This window comes from Magnolia sinica, chromosome 5 (genome assembly GCF_029962835.1).
Source record: "Magnolia sinica isolate HGM2019 chromosome 5, MsV1, whole genome shotgun sequence".
Classification (NCBI taxonomy): Eukaryota; Viridiplantae; Streptophyta; class Magnoliopsida; order Magnoliales; family Magnoliaceae; genus Magnolia; species Magnolia sinica.
This window is the reverse complement of record NC_080577.1, coordinates 66,818,770-66,838,130: the sequence shown is the minus strand read 5'-3', so window position 1 is coordinate 66,838,130 and position 19,361 is coordinate 66,818,770. Positions and strand designations below refer to the sequence as shown.

The 19,361-nt window shown below is 39.0% G+C and overlaps 1 protein-coding gene across 1 annotated transcript in view; it reads right to left on the bottom strand.

The window, feature by feature from the left end:
- Window positions 1-7,980, bottom strand: part of LOC131246101 (SUPPRESSOR OF GAMMA RESPONSE 1-like) — an 83,621-nt gene extending 75,641 nt beyond the window's left edge. The window contains exon 1 of the mRNA XM_058245969.1: window positions 7,510-7,980. Within this exon, the coding sequence (XP_058101952.1) occupies window positions 7,510-7,517 (8 nt within the window). The 5' untranslated portion in view covers window positions 7,518-7,980. The remainder of the gene's footprint in view (window positions 1-7,509) is intronic.
- Window positions 7,981-19,361: the final 11,381 nt, after the last annotated feature.

Sequence of the window (19,361 nt, the reverse complement as noted above, 5' to 3'; positions counted from 1 at the left end):
GAGAGTCGTCATTTTGGCGTCAATAAGACGCCAAACTATGATAAAAGTTCTCAAATTTTCTCTATGTTAATCTTACGCCAAACTATGATAAAAGTTCTCAAATTTTCTCTATATTAATCTTAAATAAGATAAAATTCCCCAGTAGAGTAGCCATTTTGTTTCGACAAGAAACAAATGCATTTGGTTTGGGAAATTATCTTATTTAATCATAACAAAGAGTGTGTAGAGAACAATCATCATATTTATTCATACTAAGTTCATTTACATGCTTCGATTTCCTTTGATTCTAAGATAGAATATTCAGAATACAAGTATAGAAAGAGTTTGAATATCAAATCTGGATATCAAATCCGGCAGCATTTTTGCTTGTAATTTGTTCATCTCATTGAGAGGAATGTTGTGCGGATATGATCATCTCATATCTCCTTCTTGAACTCGTATTCATATAGGGAAGACAGGTCGAATTCCATCTGATCATTTCGGCAGCATTCCGACTCCCTTGGGTTTATTGCCGCGCAACACCATGCTGTTGCGCAGACCGGTGCAAAGCCTTCGTCCTCTGTCTTCTTTCCTTTCTCGATACCTTCAAAGTCTTTTTCTTCCTGGAGCTCTGACCTTCTTCGAAATCTTCAATGTGTGCAAATGAGAGGGGGAGTGGGGTATTTATAGGCCTCCACACGTGCGAACCCTCGATCTTCGTGCCGTGGGGCCCACTTTTCATCGGATCTCAGTCAGACAACTTAACCTGTCCGAACCGGCATTGAGCAAGTGCGCGCAACCATCAATGGCGTTTGCGCGGACCCGCGAAATCAATACCCTTTGCGCGGGTCTGCACAACAACCATGAATTCTTTCCTTTTCTACGTATTTTCTTCTAGTTTTCTTTTTCTGATTTATTCTTGATCCTTTATTTTATACCTCAACAGACCCATATCCAAGGTGGTCCCCACATGATGGACAGCCCACATCAGAGGCGGGACCCACATGATGGGCATTAATATTGATGGTGGGCCCCACATGATGGCTGACCGACATTAAAGGTGGGCCCTGCATAATGAATGGTGCAAATTAAAGGTCGGCCCCTAATGATGAATGACCCACATTATGATGGTGGACCCCACATGATGGAACCCACATCAAAGGTGGGGCCTACACAGTGAACGGTCCACATCCAAGGTGGGCCCCACATGATGGATGATGGATGTGAGGGGGACCAAAAAAACTTGAGGGATAATTACTTATGATGCTGGAAACCAAGCATGTTTTTCTACTTTTTGGTTGATAAGTATGTTGTTTACCAAACATACTTATCAACTGAATAAGTAGAAACTAAGATAAGCTACTTATGGCATAAGGAGCTTATCTAAAGTAACTTATAATCCAAAAGTCCCCTAAATAATTTCATGGGAACTCATCCCATGTGATGTGCACACAACATCCATCTATCCATCGGATGTGTCACCTCATGAAACCCTGAAGACCCAAAAATCAGCCCAATCTAAAACTTAGGTGGGCCGCATCAAAGGGAACAAACTGGGAGAGGACGCATGGTGTGGTCAAGCTCTTTGAGCCCCACCATGGTGTGTGTGTCAAACATCTGCTCCGTCCATCAAATGCATCCCTCATTTTAGGCCTAAAGCCCGAAATCCAGCCTAATCCATGACTTTAAGGGCCCGTTTGGACGGGGGGCTTGAAAGGGAGTAGGTGGTAGTAAATGGGATTAGCTTGTCTAATCCAAAGGTGTACAGGCGACTACGTGTTTGGCAGGGCGAGGAGATAACGCGGATGGCAGTCCGGAGGATTCACTGCTGGATTCGAAGGGAGTGGTGGCGGGAGGTAATCCAGAGAGAGAACCGGGCGTGTAAGAACTTTTTTGAAGGACCTTTGCCTCCATTCAAAGGTCCGATCCGGACCGTCCATCAGAGTCCTACAGGCCCACTAACCACGACCTAGGTGAAAATTTTCCAAGAAGCAGCATGTATCGAATTTTGACCGTCAAAACGTAGGATGGACGGCAAAATGGAAAATCAAGTAGGCCGTGTCAGAAGCAATCCAAAACCGGCCCTCCAGCTGAAATTTCATCACGGAGCTGATGGATGGTGTGGATTCCTCAAATCGTCGATGATCATGGCCCCACCAACGTCGCAACGCAAAAGCATGTATCAGATTACGCAGGCCCTGTTTTTTGCTGCTGTTGTTGCTGCTCCCACTCCATCTTCTTCCCTCTTTCACCTCCTCCTCCTTCTTCAACAGCATTTCTCACAACACCCATCTCTCTCCAAGCAGTTTCCTTCTCTCCTCTTTCATCTCTCTCTCTATCAAGCATTGTGCGGGACGTTGGATACGCTCGGCTATCCAAACAGACCCATCCATTGGACGTTGGATCATCCAATACAGTGGGATTGGAGACAATCCACTAACTTGCATTTAAGAGTATCGGTTTCTGTGCAATCCACCCCATTACACCCTACTCCCTTTCAATCCCCCCGTCCAAACGGGCCTTAATGGGCCACACACAACAAGAAACAGTTAAGAGACCTAATAAAACCTTCCCAATTGTTTGTGGGGCCCACCAAGATGTGATTTAAACATCAAAGATATCCATTGCGTGTCCCTCATAGATGAGGGGTCCTACCAAATTTTAGGTTATTCTAAAAGTCACATGGGCCCCACAAAATGATTTATATATTGAAAGGTAAGTAGACACAATGAAATGAAAGAGAGTTGCTTGCGTACAGGAGGCAAGTAGAAAGGGGCCAAAACTAGAGAAATTGATGGATATAAACTTTGGTATATTGGCAAGGACAATAATAGAAATGGGGTAGGGATAGTGGTACTGGTAGATAAAGATTTAAAGGATAAAGTTGTAGATATTAGGAGAGTAAGTAATAGGAATTTATTAATAGAACTTGTGTTATGAGAGAAGATGATCACTATTATTAATACATATGCACCGCAAGTAGGGTTAGAGGATAGAATCAATGACAATTTTGGGAGAATATGGATGGAGTAATGCAAGGAATTCCAAAAAGAAAGAAGATATTTATAAGAGACTTAAATGGTCATATAGGAAAAGAAAGTAGAGACATGAAAGCATACATGGAAGATATGGCTTTGGGAGAAGGAATGAGATAAGGGATGTTATCCTTAATGTCACTATGGCATACAATCTGCCTCTAGAAAACAATTACTTTAAAGAGACAGAGACAGAGAGAGATGAACATTTATTAACTTTCAACATGGATCATAAACAAGCCAAATAGATTTCTTTGTACTTATGAAAACAAAATGATCAATATGTGAAGATGTTTAACTGCACAACAGAAGTTAATGGCTATAGATGTTTACATCAAGAGATGAAAGAAAGGGAATGAAATTAATGGATTTCCAAAACTAGTTGGTTAATTTTAAATGGAGAGAAAACAATGTTATTCATAAATAATTGATGGAAGAAGGAAAGTGGATTGTCAATGAAGAAATGCTAGAGATGACAAAGTGCATTAGGAAAGTGGCAAAAGATGCTTTAGAAGTATTTAGAAGGAAAAGTCGATCATTTAAGGAAACTTAGTGGTGGCATGACAATGTACAAAAAAACAATTAACGACAACGTTCATGTTTCAAAGCCTACCAAGGGACTAGAAAGGATGAAAATTTTGAACAATATAGAAATGACAACATGATTGCCAAGAAACTAATAAGTGAAGACTAAACAAAAGGCTTATGGTGACCTTTACAATAGAATAAGGACAAGGGAAGATGAGAAATGTCTTGAAACTTACAAAATTGAGGTAAAAGGGAAGATGAGAAATGTCTTGAAACTTACAAAAATGAGGTAAAAGGGAAGATGAGAAATGTCTTGAAACTTACAAAAATGAGGTAAAAGGGTAGAGACCTAGATTATGTTAAATGCATTAAGTGCAATAACTAGAGGCCAAAGGGTATTAGTAAAGGACAATGAGATAAATGAAATGAGGAGAAGCTATTTTCAAAACTTGTTACTGACAACCACTCTGAAAGCATATGGATAAAAAGAACCATTAACTCAAATAACATTGGAGACCACAAACACTTTCATAGAATTAGAATATCTTAAGGAAAGGAAGATTTGAGAGAGATGAAAATAGAAAAGGTCCTCGGTCTAAATGGTCTACCATTAGATGTCTGAAAGTGTATGAAAGATAACTGATTATTTTAGTCGACAAAGTTGCTCAACAAGAGTGTAAGATCGAAGAAAATGCCGGAAGAATTGAGAAGAAGTACCATGACACCTATTTATAAGGATAAAGGAGATATGGAGTTGCACTAATTATCATGGAATTAAACTTATGAGTCATACTATGAAACTTTGGGAGACAGTGATCAAGCAAAAAATTAAGGCATGAGACGAATATATCATAAAATCAATTTAGTTTCTTGCTTAGGAGGTCTACCACTAAAGCTATTTTCGTACTTAAACAATTGATGGAGAATATTATTGGGAGAGGAGGTAGCATCTACACATGGTCTTTATTGACTTAGAGAAAGCATATGATAGGATCCCTAGAAAGCTAATATGGTGGGTGTGGGAAAGAAAGTAGTTTCAAGAAGATATATCAATGTGATTAAAGATGTGTATGAGGGAGTGGTAACAATGTAAAAGACCACTAGTGGAGAAGCAAGTGATTTCCCAATTACTGTAGGCTTGCACCAAAGGTCGGCATTGAGCCCGTACCTCTTTGCATTGATTATGGACAAGTTTAAGGCACTTGCGGGAAGAGATCCCATGGTGTACGTTGTTTGCAGATGACATAGTTTTAATTAACGAGACAAGGGAAGGCGTAAACATAGCTAGATTTATGGCAAGATACCTTAGAATCTAAAGGATTTAAAATTTATCATAATAAAACAATATATAGAATGCAATTTTACTAACAATAAGGGTGAAAACAATGAATTGGTTAAGTTAGCTAACCAGGAACTTTCCCAAAATAACCACTTTTGATACCTTGGGTCAATAATTCATGAGATTGGTGAGATTGAGAAGGATGTCACCCAAAGAATTCAAGCTGGGTGGAAGAAATGGAGATGTGCCTCTAGAGCTTTATGTGATCGTCGTATACTACTCAAACTAAAAGGGAAATTTTATAGGATATCTATAAAACCAATCATGCTTTATGGGGCAGAATGTTGGGTAGTTAAGGGACAACATGTTCATATGATGAGTTTAGCTTAAATGAGGATGTTGAGATGGATGAGTGGCAAGATGAGGAAGTATAGAATTAGAAATGAATGCATTTGAGGGAATATAGGAGTATCACCAATAGGTAATAAGATGAGGGAAAGTAGACTTTGATGGTTTCGTCATGTGCAATGGAGACCAAGAACCATGCCGGTTAGTAGTGTGTTGGTACAAGTTGAAAAGTCTAAAAGGACAAGGGGAATGCCCAAAACGACGTGATAGAGGTAGTAAGAAAGGACTTGATGACTTGTGGTCTAACTAAAGGTATAGCCCTTGATGGAGTGGAATGGCATAACATGATTTATGTAGCCAACTCCAAGCTAATTAGGATGATAAGGCTTAGATGATGATGATGAATATAGGCAGAGAGAAGCTCTCTTACAAGCTACATTGCATAGAGCGCTTATGCAAGCTCATAGTAGAGTCAGGATGAAAATGAGTGCTCCAAATAGGGCATCCAATCTAAGTCAGGAGAGGAGCACACGATTCTTGTTACTTACGTGAAATAGGACTCATGTATGTACATGGCCCGTTTAAAAACCAAAAAGTAAACTTCTCGGACACGAACGCAACAAGGCTCGTGTGCTCCTCTCCTGACTTGGAAAGGATGCAGAGGCTATCTCAAACCTCCATTTTCATCCTACAACTCTCATATGAGCTCACATAAACACTCCATGTATTATAGCTCATAAGAGAGCATTCCTATATTCATTGTATACATATATATATATATATGTGTGTGTGTGTGTGTGTGTGTGTGTGTGTACATATACACATTTATGTATGTACGTATGCTACTATAGATAATGCAAAATGAGTTACTTGGGACAATTTTAACCACACAACTAGTCATAAGAGGGTCATGAACTTTTGAGATTTCAAAGGACATTGAAAAAGATATCCAAACACATGCAGAGGTATTTAGGTCATTGGCGAAGTCTGCGTGCTTATCAACGTATGGTTCAGTTTTTACCCATTCCCCATCACTAAGTCGAGACACTTTAGTCACTTACAGGCATTTTTAACATTTTTCATTTTTTTATGAAAGTAGCCCAAACCTTCTATCCCCTCCATGCATGTAGCTTGTAACCACTCTCTCTCCACATGTGCGCACCATCCACATTAATATATATAACTGGAGGAGAATAAAGACAGGCAAAAGTAACTGTTTAATGATTCAGGGGAAAACTTATTCTGCATGTGCTTATACTCATTACTAAACTACACACTATTTCAGGACTTTTACGCTAAATATAATGGTGCTTAGGTAATTTGGAGGTGAAACATCCCATTTTTAGATTGAGGAAACCTTTGATACTTTGGCAAAGCATAACAGTTGAGACACAGACGCAGAGATATTGTACACTTGGCCTACTGTTAGGCAAATTTGATGGACTATAAACCAAAAACATTGTCTTGGTTGATTATCTAAATAGCCAAATGGTGGACATTCAAGGACGGTTCAGTGAATACTATACTATGGTCTGAATCTACCAAACATCAGTCCACTAATCAGAGGTTAGAATTTCTCCGACAATACCATTTATGGATTATGATATATTCCTACATGACGAGTCATGAACTACTAGATTATCAAATAACTCCACTTTCACAATTGCTCCTCCCTGCATATTCCACCTCCTGCAAACCGATTCCTCTCTCCACATGCAACTTGCACGTCCCCACCATGATCCGATATACATATACATGGACAGTGATCCAATACACATATATATGGGCAATGATCCAATATAGTTGATTGAATGGGAAGTTCCCATACGGTCAAGCTGTGTTGGGCCCACCATGATGTGTGTCATACATCCAATCCGTCCATCAGTTCTTCCCCCCAAATGTTACGCCCAAAGCCAAAAATCAGCCTGAGAAATAACTCAGGTGGGCCAAACCTAAGTGAACAATGGAGAGGGGATGCCCACCGTAGGTTTGTGTGTGAGGTCGACCATGATGTACATATCCCATTCAACCCGTTCATCATGTGAACCCTAACTGGATGAAGGAACGATCCAAAAAATCACGCCACTCTAGAAATAAGTGGTTAACACCACGTGATTTGATAGGTTTTAGCCGTGATTTAACACTGTTCTCTGGCCAACTGTGTTATGGATGAGCCTGATTTTGGGGTTTCCTATTTTCACAGTGGGGCGCAACTGATGAACAGTGTGGATGCTGCTCAGCGGCCCCAACGCGCACTTGACAGATCAGAACCAAAAAAAAAAAACCATAGATAGAAGTGAAAGGAAGAGAAGTAAACAAAAAGGGTAGGAGTTCGCTAACCTTGCCATGAATGATGTCTACGACGACGCTTTGGAGGCATAGAACACCTCTGGAGAGGAAGGAAGAATGAAAGAACAGGGAAAACGAGAGGGAAATAAATAGCTTTTTTTTCTTCTTTTTCTTTTTTTTTTTTCTTTTTTTTTTTAATTTCTTTCACCTCGGAGGGCGTGTGGGCGGGAAAGTAGTAGCCGTTGCAAAACAAGGCTCGGGTACGGACACATACCGAACCTCGTAGCCTCGGGTACGTCCAATTTGTTGCCGCTGAGTTACCTTGTTACCCGGCAGGGAGTGATTGATGACACACATGCGCTTGAATTCCTAGACATGGTATGTTCTTGAACTGAAATTAAACTGTCCAAAATGCTGAACATTCAGCAGATAGATTATAAACTTAAAATAATGCTAGTTGGATTTTTTTGCTCTTCGGGTCATAAGGTAGAATTCTTTGAACCGTTGATTTTATTATTTTTTTTTACAGAACGGCCGTCCATTAGATATAAATTTATTTGCCATCTAATGCATCGTTTAAGTCTAACAGCTACCATATAAAAGATCTCAAGCAAATCTCAAATATATGGACGGTTTCTGAATGCCTGCTTATCGTCCGCGACACTACGCCGGAGTTATTTCCGTATTGTTTCGAGGGACAAACAGGTGTGATGTGATGAATTTACAATGGACGAGACGCGCAAGGATGCGTTCACCCCCTCACGTCACACGTGTAAATTAGTCCCATCTACGTAAGATCCGACTCGTTCATCAGGCAATCTAAATACGTAGATTCCAAGAATCTATAATCAATCAAATATGATCATCAGATTGACCACATGCAAACAGAATTAGAATCAACTGTGTATTTTCATCGTTGTTCATTCACTGTACACTTTTGGCCCACCTGATGATAGTACGCTGCTGTTCGATGTCGCTCAAATGGCCTGACTAGCGGCTATGATTTTGAACACGTTTGCTGGTTTCTAATCGCGGGGTGTGAGTGGACATGCAAATTACATGCAAGCGAGGGCAATAATCGTTAGTTAAGCGAGAGGTTCCTTGGTGGCCAAGCTTTCGAAAAAAAGTACTTAAGACGAGCAGACACGGATGGCCTACTAACGCTGCCATTGGAGGGGCCCACCGTGTGTCTATATATACAGAGTCCGGATCCTCTGTTATCTAGTCAACATAGAATTCCTGATACCCAAATTCTCATTGGTCCACGTCACCACTCACTAAAATAATAAAAATAATAAAAAACAGCTTCAGACGCCAAACCATTAGGGTAACAGGAATTCTCCGATCGATCGGGATCCTCTGTTATCAGGTCAACAGAGAATTCCTGTTACCCAAATTCTCATTGGTCCAAATCACCACTCACTAAAAAAATAAAAATAATAAAAAACAACTTCGGACACCAAACCATTAGGGTACAGGAATTTTCTGTTGACCTGATAACAGAGGATCCCAACTCATATATATATACACGTGTGTTTTCGCCTATATTTTCAGGTTATTTATTTTATAGTACGAGACAAAAAATGGAAGAAATTCGGATCCCAAGTGGTTCACAATACAACAAAACAGTGGCAACCGAAAGGCCAACCGTAATGTTTATTTGCAAGTTGATTAGGTAACAGATCTTGATAAAAGGAAAACACAAACGTCAGCTTCATCTAACTTTCGTGACCCCTAAAAGGATTTTAACAGTAGACGTTCAATCACTATGTTTTGCATGGTGCGGTCCACACGAGATTAGGATCTGCCTCATTTTTGGGCCAATGCCCTCAATATAATTTGGAAAATAAATAGACTGCATTGATAAAACAAATACACCAGGGTGGAGCCACAGAGGACCGTCGTAGCTACCTACATCTTTAGTAGCTAATCCACGATCGGGCCAGGAGTTTGAATATTCAACGGACGCGGTTTGGTTGATGACGTGGAGCACCATCCACCGAGCTGATGTAGGCCTCACCATGGTGCATATGTTTTATTCACGCCATCCATCCATTTTTCCAACTTATTTTAATGAATAAGCCCAAAAGATTGATTCAAATCTCAAGTGGACCACACCACAGAAAAGAATGGAGATTGAACTATTACATATGAAACTTTGGTGGGAGGGAGGGAGATAATATGATTTTTTTCTCTTCATCAAGGTCCATGTGACATTAAACAGGTTGTATGGCAAACAAAAGGACGTAGATTAAGTATTACCCCGCCTGTCTTGCACTCGAAACAGGGTTGGGCTTTGAGGGGCAACCGGGGCTCATGTTTTTATCAACACTGTTTTGATAAATTATTTTAAGGATACGAGCCCAAAAATAGGCAGATCTAAGGCACCTACGACTCCTACGAAATTTTTAATAATGTGTATTTACTACCCACTGTGTTTCCACTTGATCCTTGCATCTGCTTCATTATTTAACTTTTATTCTAAAATGGAAGGGAAAATTTGATCGGCTGTGTTAGTAAACCCATAGGGGCGGGTCCCTAAGAGCTCTAGTATATTCCGAGCTTGAGACAGGCGGGATAGCGTTGACACTAATGTTTTCTTTCCGTCACACGTAGTATGTGCGGGCATGCCAGAATCAATATAGTGGCTCGATACAAACCGATCAACTTCGACCCCAAAGCGTCGAAATTAGCAGATACGTCCAATATAAACGTATATGATTAGATTCTAAGAAAATCGGTCGCTTACTCAGCCACTTACATAATTTGATAATAATCAGGTGATAATCTTCCACTAAAGACGAGTTACTTTGTGACATCCGTAAGAAAGGACTTTCAGAATACTAGTGCAATCAAACAAAAGGAAAAACTCACAATTGGTCACCAGAGGCAAATATAAAAATGTGTCTCTTAAAAGAACTACGTGGTATAAGATAAAGAACAAATCCAACGTTTGATCATAAAGCATAAATTTAGATTACAACTAAAGAGTATAACTAAGAATTATTGTTATTAGATTGTCGCTACTCTTACAATAAACTAAGATAAAATATAAATTGATAGATTTGGTTTGATTGATTGTTGTGTTAGGTTTGTTGATTTTTTTTTTTTTTTAAAGAACTCTATTATTTATAGAGTTTTTTTGCAACTTGTTCTTCCATATCCTTCTTATAGGTATTAATGTTTTAAGCACACAAGTAATTGTCAAATTTCGTAAACAAAATATATATTATATGTAACTTAAGCTCAATTCAACATTTCAATACTATAGCACAACTCAACATGTCAAGATCAGAAGGCTTAAAAGAGTTTCAAGAGAATAATCAATTATATGCCAACCTACAGGTAAAGAAGACCTTAGGAATGACCCTAAGTTAAAGTATGTTGAGAGTGAAATATTGTATTCCCCATTGTCATGCATTGGTTTTATAAATATGATGCACTTAATTGATCTAATTACACATGTTTTCTCTTATGAGATGATTTTAAAAGCTAAGGAGAAAAGGATGCTTAAAACATAAACTTAATCCTTAAAGAATAATTAAGTGGATGATTGGATCTATGAAGGTCGAAATTGAAGAATTCAAGAGTCCAATATTCAAGGAAACCAAGTAAGGAAAGAAGAAAACTAAGAAGTCAAAGTGCAAAAAATTGGAAGTGCAGAAATTGACCATTCGATGAGATAGATGACACATTTGATGTCATCGAAGTAAGTGTCGATGCCATCAAAGCCACCTTGGATCCCATCGCAAAAATCGTAAAAATACGATTTTGTTGCTGGACAAATTTAGTCACTTTTCGATGCCATCGAAGTTAAGTTCGATCGCATCGAATGAGGTTTGATGACATCAAGAAAATACGAGAATTCGAAAGTTCATTGCTGGACAGCTTCCTGATTCACCCGAACTCTTCAATGGGAGCTCGATGTCATCGAAGCTGCCATCGAAACTGTCATAGCTGCATAAAATCAAGTGTGTTTTGAAGTTGGTGTGAATTAAAGCTATATAAAAGGGGTGTTTAAGGATCTTCTAAACAGGAATTAGGGTAGATATAATAGAGCAATGAGTTGTGGAGCTTCAAGGAATCCTCCCTCCTGTTCAATCATTCGATTCTAGTTAGTTTTTATATTTTTCTATTTGAGTTGTAGTTCAATCATATTTATGGTTGGCTAATATCTTAGTTAGGGCTAAGAGATGAATCTTATGGTTCTTTTTAATATTTATTTTACTTTGATTTAATTTATTTGGTTTTCTTGTTGAACAATTAATTGATATTTGGTTTGAATAAAGAAGTATTTCCAGTTCATATCCATTGTCGACTCCGAGCACATTAGATGTTTAGAAAGGCTATGAATATATTCTTACCTATTTTATAAGAGATCGATTTGTAGATTCCATTGATCTATTGTTGATTTCAGCCACGATAGGTGCTTGGAATATACTACAATCAAGTCGTTGATGCTTTATGAGGGAACCAATTCAATGAAAGTTCAAATCTATTTTAAAGTGTATGAATGATGATTTAACTGCTCTATTATTCGACTAGATATAATAGGACTTCGATTCCAGTTGTGTGATACGATTGAATTAAGTAAATTAACATTAAGGAAACTATAAGTGGATCCCTGGAATTCTAGTATTTTATCTCTAATAGTTTCTGTTCGCTTGTACCCCAAGTGCATGATTGCGATGTAGTAATAATCTCGGTGAGACCAAGGTCGTACCCACAGGGACTGAATATATGTATGAATTTTCTGAATTAATTGAGAATTAAAACTAGAAATTAAAATTAATATTGTAATTGAAAAGATATTGTTTTGAAGTGAAATTATCAAAATATGGGAAACTAGAGCACCAAGGATCCACTTGTAGATATCTTAATTCATCCTTACTTAATTCATCAAAACTTCAACTGGAATCGAAGACCTAATCTATTCAGTTGGGTGATAGAGCAATTAAAACATAATTAACTGTTCCAAAACAAATTCTGAACATTCATACTAATGATCCATGCATAACAATTTTGTTGAACTGATTGTAGAGAGTTTTAAGCATCTACCATGCCCATAGTCAATGGTAGATCAAAGAATTCTACAGATCAAACAACCATAAAATAGAAAAAAAAAAAAAAAGCATTCATGAAGTTCTTAAGCATTCACCATGCCCGGAGTCGACGATAGATCAAAGTAATAATCATAATATTTCTTTATTTCAAATCATAAGCTATGAAATATTCAATATGAAGATTATCAACATGAATCAAAGTAAGAAAGATATCAAAATAAACTACAAGCTTCACATCTTAGCCCTAGCTAAGAGATTAGTCAATCCTAGACATGATTAAACTAAAACTTTTTTAGAAAAACTTAGAAAAACTAACTAAAGAAGAAGAAATAACTCCTTGGAAGTTGCTGCGCTGCACCCTTTTCTATATTCCTCTATCCCTAATTCGTGCTTAGAATCCTTTGTAGAACCTAAATATATAGGCTTTGTTCAGCCGACTTTGGAAATCAACTCAAATTTATGCTCTGTGCAGAATATGGCCTTCGATGTCATCAAATATAGCAATCCAGGCTAAATTCGAACTGCGTGCCTTTTCACACTACGTAGCCTTCGATGTCATTGCCCGATCTTTGATGTCATCAAACAGTCTTTAATGCAATAAAAAATGGTCAAGAATAGTCCAGCGAGTTGAACTTGAAAATCAGAAATTCTCCATGTCATTGAACTGGCTTCGATGACATCGAACATTGCCTTATGTTGTGGGTAAAAATAGTCTGACCAGATGTATAGACTCAAAGACTATGGATTGCTTAAGGGCTGAAAAATCACCGCGACCTTGGGTACCAGGTCGGCCCTGAGTACGAACCTCGGCCTCGGAGGTTGACTTCGACCTTGGCCTTGGTTACCAACCTTGGAGGTTGACCTCGGCCTCAATTACCAACCTTGGAGGTCGACCTCGGATATCGACCTTGCCTCGGTTACCAACTTCGACCTCGGATGCTGACCTCGGCTTCAGGTGCCAACTTCGGCCTCGGATACTGACCTCGGCCTCGAAGAAGAGCTTCGATCACAATCAACACTTCAGCCCAGTCTATAAGATCTCAACCCAGCCATCCTAGAGGTTAGCTCATCTATCTACCTAGACCTCCTCGAATCTCGACTACTCAGAGATCTTATCTGAAGAAGATCTTCCCAAGAACTTTGTCGTGGATCTCGGGGAAATAAATACAATGCATTTGGAAGAAGATCTCTTTTGCAATATGCATCCATCATAGAGAGGCATTCCCATATACTCCACTGCCCCCAAAAGCCTATAAATACACCTAATGCCATGAGTAAAGGTACACACAACACATATCCCGATTCTTCCACTCCTCTTGCGAAACTACCTGACTTAGGCATCAGAGGGTCCTCAGCCTTAATTGGCGCCCCCAATTTCTTCTCTTGTTTTCTAATAAATCACAGGTACTTCGACTAACAGGAGGTGAGGCAAGATTGACCAAATTTCTGCATCAACAACTTTGATGGAATCGAACTTTGCGCCTAATTATCTAGCAACAAACTTGATTTTCCATTAAAATCTTAATGTGATTGATCTTCCTTCGATGGCATCGAACACTTACTTCGATGGCATTGAAGTGTGTTCGATGTCATCGATAAGTTAGGTCCAGCAACTCTAAATTCTACACTTTGGAAATCAATTTTCTTCTTTCTTCACTTGGTTTTCTTAGATCTTGGACTCTTAAAATCTTCAATATTGGTCTCTAAATATCCAATCCTTGCTTTGGCAGTTCTTGAGCATCAAATTCATACTTTAGCATCCTTGTCACCTTAAGCTCTTAAAATTACATTGCAAGACAAATATGCATAAATATATCGATTAAGCGTTACCATGTTCATAAAACCAAGTTATAAAAATGGGGAAATATGCAATATTTGGCACTCAACAGTTTCTTACACAATTACTGTTTAAACCATATTTTTGTAGTTAGTTTAGACTCAGTTTTAATTCTAACGTATTCCATAAATCGTGTAATAGCAAGTCCCTGTGGGTACAACCTAGGTCTCACTGAGTTATTACTGTATCACAGCCTACACTCGGGGTTGTCATAACAAAGTACATCTTAGTAGTTTTCTAAGTCATAACTTATTGTGTTATTACATCAAATTTCAGGATTGTTCAGCTTGCCTAACCCTATCTTCGGCTAGCTGAACCATCTCAGGTCAGCCCGATAGCAACCTAGGTCAAGTTTCCAATAATGGTTTATTTTGATTTTCATGAATCTTAGGCCCGTCGAACCCTATCTCAGGTTAGCCGAATGAATCTCAGGCCAACCAAACTCTGTCTCAGGCAACCTAAGATTGATTCAAATCAGATCTCATGAAATTTGCTGGCCATTGAAACAGAATCGTGAAACTTCGACAAACCAAAGAGATTCTTAAGCTAATTGAAGATCTAATCTTTTTGCTATAAATAGAGCTCGTTTCTTACTGTTTCAACATAGAAAAAAAAGGGGGAACAAAATAGAAAAATCTTATTCTTTTCAAGCTTTTTGCATTGTCTTTTATATATTATATTTTAGCTTATTCAATGCTCTTCTCAACCCTTATTAAATTCAAATTCTCGATTGTTCTGATACAAAGGAAGGGGGAATAATCCGTCATATGGGATGTCAAGGAGAATGAATCGTCGCTTAACTCAAAACTGACATTCCACCATTTTGGGGAATTCATTGGCTTTGAATAAAACATGTTTGGAGTGGAAGTTTGTAACGAAGTCATCCCGGCTGACCTCAATGATGAATGCTTACCTCTCAGGCATTATGTGTGGTTGGCTAAGCTGTGCCTGAAAGTCGGATGGTAGCATGAAAATCACATTACAATGAAACGTCACTAGTGGCAACGAGCCAAACACAATCCTGCCACTAAAACATTGCCCCACTAGTGTTTTAGATTTGATTTCTTCGATCTGACTAGGGTGTTTCTCGGCCACAGGTTCGGCCAAGAGATTAATAAAACAATCTTCATTGAGATAGTCTAATAGGTTACTGCAACTATCATCCTCTTTGGGATCTTCCAAAGGGGTTGTGTTATCATATGCATTCTGGCTTTGTTGCACAACAATTGGGATCACAGTTTCGACTGCATTTACAACCACTAACTCTTAAGCGTGAGGACTTTCCAAAATGGCCGCGAAAGCTTAGCTTCTAGTCAAAAGATTTTTCCTTCCATTTCTCTTTTTGATATAGCCCCCTGCCTTTATAACTAGGGCAGTTGAGTCTTTTTCAGAGCCAATGGAATTGCTAAAAATTTTGGGTGACTAATTCGCTTCCATACCCCTTCCTGGGTGGTGGGACGCTTAACCATCCTTATTAGAGGTGGTCCCCAACATGAACGGCGATTAGAGGCCGAGGATGTTGACTGATACCTGTCTCGACCATTGTTATGGTATAGTCTTCCCCTTTCGAGAGGTTGTTCCGATTAAGACACCATTTCCTACACACATAGATCGTAAATCTGAGAACCTTAGTGTTGTTGGTGCCTCCCTCTGAAAGTGGTTGACCGATCATTTCGAGGAATCCAGCGATGCCCTCACATGGGTCAGTCAGTCATTCCTGGTGGACTACACTATCTGAGATCGACCTTCACCTTTAGACTATCCCTCAGGTTGGCCGTGACCATGTTTACTTCCATATTAGTTGGGAATGGGTTGATATCGATTAACATCGCCTCTTTTTACTTTTTCGGAAACTTCAATAGCCCACGGTCGATGTGGTCCTGAATGACATTTTCTAAAAACAACACATTTGTTAGTGGAATGAGATCGAGACCCATGCCATTTACAATATTCAATCTTCTGTAATTCATTGGCCGGAAGTACTTTTTGATTTATAAGAACCTTAATGAACTCCCTAGCTAATAATATATAAAATATTATCAAATATTTATTCGACTCGTGTTATATCGAAGGTATACACCTTCTTGGCCTTTTGCATGGTTGGAAAAGTCGATTTCGCTTTGACTAATGCCGAACATATCAATAGTTTCTTAGCCACTACTTTGATAATTCCAATTTCATAGTTAAGGTCGTTATAATACATCCTTAATGATCAACTTGCTCGTCTAGGTCCTTAGAGCAGTTCCTCATAGCGAGAAACTTTCTTAGTCAGATCATATAAGTCCGTAAACTCCATACTAATAAAATTTTTACGGAGCTTGTATTTTATACCGTCTTGTGTGAGCTGCATGAATTCGGCCTCAGTCATGACTATTTTATAGCGGATTTTGGCCCACTTAAATCACATTATATAGCTCTCACATGGTTCCTCGGGCAACTGTCGGAACTGTGCAAGATCGACCATGGTTATTTCCCTGTTTTGGAGAAAATTTTAGAATGAAACTTCTCCTCTAACTCCTACCAACTGTGTATTGAATTCGACAGCAAGTTTGAATACCATATGAAGGCCGAAGTGGTCAATGAGTGATAGAACAACTGTAGCTTATAATAGTCATTATTGGCTAACTTGTTGCATTGCATGGAAAATCGGTCAATGTGCTCAATGGTCAACTGACCGGACTCACCAGAAAATAAGGCGAAATCTGGTCGATAATTCCTTAGCAATGGGTGTTGCCGATCTACCCACTCGGGGTATGGTTTGTGATAGATAGGGATAGCATTGCAGCTAAACACTTGGCTAGCAACCACTTGAACGAGTTGCATTATCTGGTCCCGATTGATCTGCTGGGGTTCTACGACAGACGGTTGATCTGGCCCAAAATGATTAGGATTATCTTGAAATCTAGGGCCTTGTAGTAGATTGAATCTGACAGGAGGTCCATGATTTTTATTTTCAGGTATGAATTCTTTGGCCTCCTATTTAGGTCGTCTAACTTCCATAGAAGGTGACGCGTTCCTGACATCCGAAGGAGGAATCAATGGTGGATTCTGTTGTAATAGCGGCATAGGTGGTAATTAGACTATATTATCGATTGAGCTTCCATTATGTTGGGATGCGAACGACGTCCTCTTTGTTATCACATCTAATAATTGTTGCATAGCTTCAGTCTGACTGGCCATATAACGATTGGTAGCCTAGGACTGAATGCGAAATTGCTCCACCTGGGCCCTTCCATATTCTTGTATCATCAGAATGATCATTTGAACATCCCGAAGCACAACAGATATCTCATCCGGGAGTATGACATGGGACGTGGACGGTCCAGCCTAATTTTCGGTCAGGTTAACATTCAAATTAGGCCCCACTGGGGGTGCCTGAACTTGCACGTCATCACCTAGAGGTGGTGCGGTTGGCATCACGGGTTCAGTCCCAATAATTAAGGCAATTCTTATTTGCATTTTTGATAACAGAAAAATTAGTAAGGGTCCCACCAGGCATGCCAAAAAATTGTTTGACTGTTGTTTTTCTCACACAGTGTGCGGGCATGCCAGAATTGGATTTGCGGCTCCAATTTGAACCAAACAACAATGACCTCGAGCGCCAAGATAAGTAGACACAAATTATGACCGAGATCGAGGGAGATCAACAGCTTATTCAGCCACTCGTTCGGTGTGTAAATGGATCGGGTGATAGTCAGAGGGTGGGGTTCATCCTTTGAAGATGGGCTGCTCTTTTGCCTTCCTTATGAAAGGACTTTTTAATATAGATTGAATAAAATTAAAAAGGAATCCTTACAGTCGACCACTACAAACTATTGAAGAACATCTCTCCGATGTAAAACTGAATCCAGCGTATGAGTGTAGACCCACTATTGCAACTACGATATCAGCTACTTGATTAACACTACTAATTACGCTACAAAATGTTAATAGCAAGTTCGGAAGGTAAATGGTTATACTAAGGAATGAAATTTACTTAACAAGAAAAGTAAAAGATTACACTAGGAAATGTTAATTGACAAGATAATTGAAAGATAAGTTTGGTTTGTTTGGTTTGGTAAAATTATTTTCCCGCAATCTTTTGCTATTTATAGCTCTAATTCAATCATTCTGGATCTTCTTTCACCACCTGTCAAGCAATCATGTAGATTTGATTGCTTCTGCCCTTACCACTTGTCACATAATCATCCGAGTTCGGTTGTTATCTTCTCAACCGCTTCTCTAGCGCTAGGCTGCAATTGATACGTTATGGTCACGCTTTCCTAGAAAGAACCATACATATCTACAGGAAATCCTCTGACCATTCCATGTGTATCCATACAAATCACACGTGAATGAATCTGATTGGTTGAAACAGGGCTCGACTAGAATGGTTACAACAGAATGAGGTACATTAGGCTCCCTCGCTTAAAACCTTACTCGATTACCTATAACCTGTGAGGGTAAGTATACTTTCTTGTATGATTTTTCCACTCAATGCAGCTAACGTGGATTTCAAGCCGGGAGTGATTCAAGTCCTTCATAAATTTCATGGGCTAGACTCTAAATGACCTTACTTGCACTTAAAAGAATTTGATGAGATCATTGCTACCTTATACTTTAATAATGTTTCTAAATATACATTAAGACTGAAATTATTTCCTTTCTCACTGAAGAAGAAGGCTAAGTCGTGGTTGCACTCCTTAAAGGTCACGATCCATTAGCACTTGTGCTGAGATGACTCGGGAGTTCCATAAAAAGTTCTTCCCAGTTCATAAGACAAACACCTTAAGGAGGGTGATCATGAATTTCTCCCAAAAAGAAGAAGAGACCTTCTAATGTTGGGAGAGATTCAAGGACCTTTTGAATTTATGTCTACATCATGGCTATGAAACATGGCAAGTTTTGACTTCGCCCATACATCAATTTATAGAGATGATGTGTAACAACGAATTTATGAACAAGGAGACCAATGATGCGTGGGATTACTTTAACCAAGTTACTTAAAACATACAATCATGAGA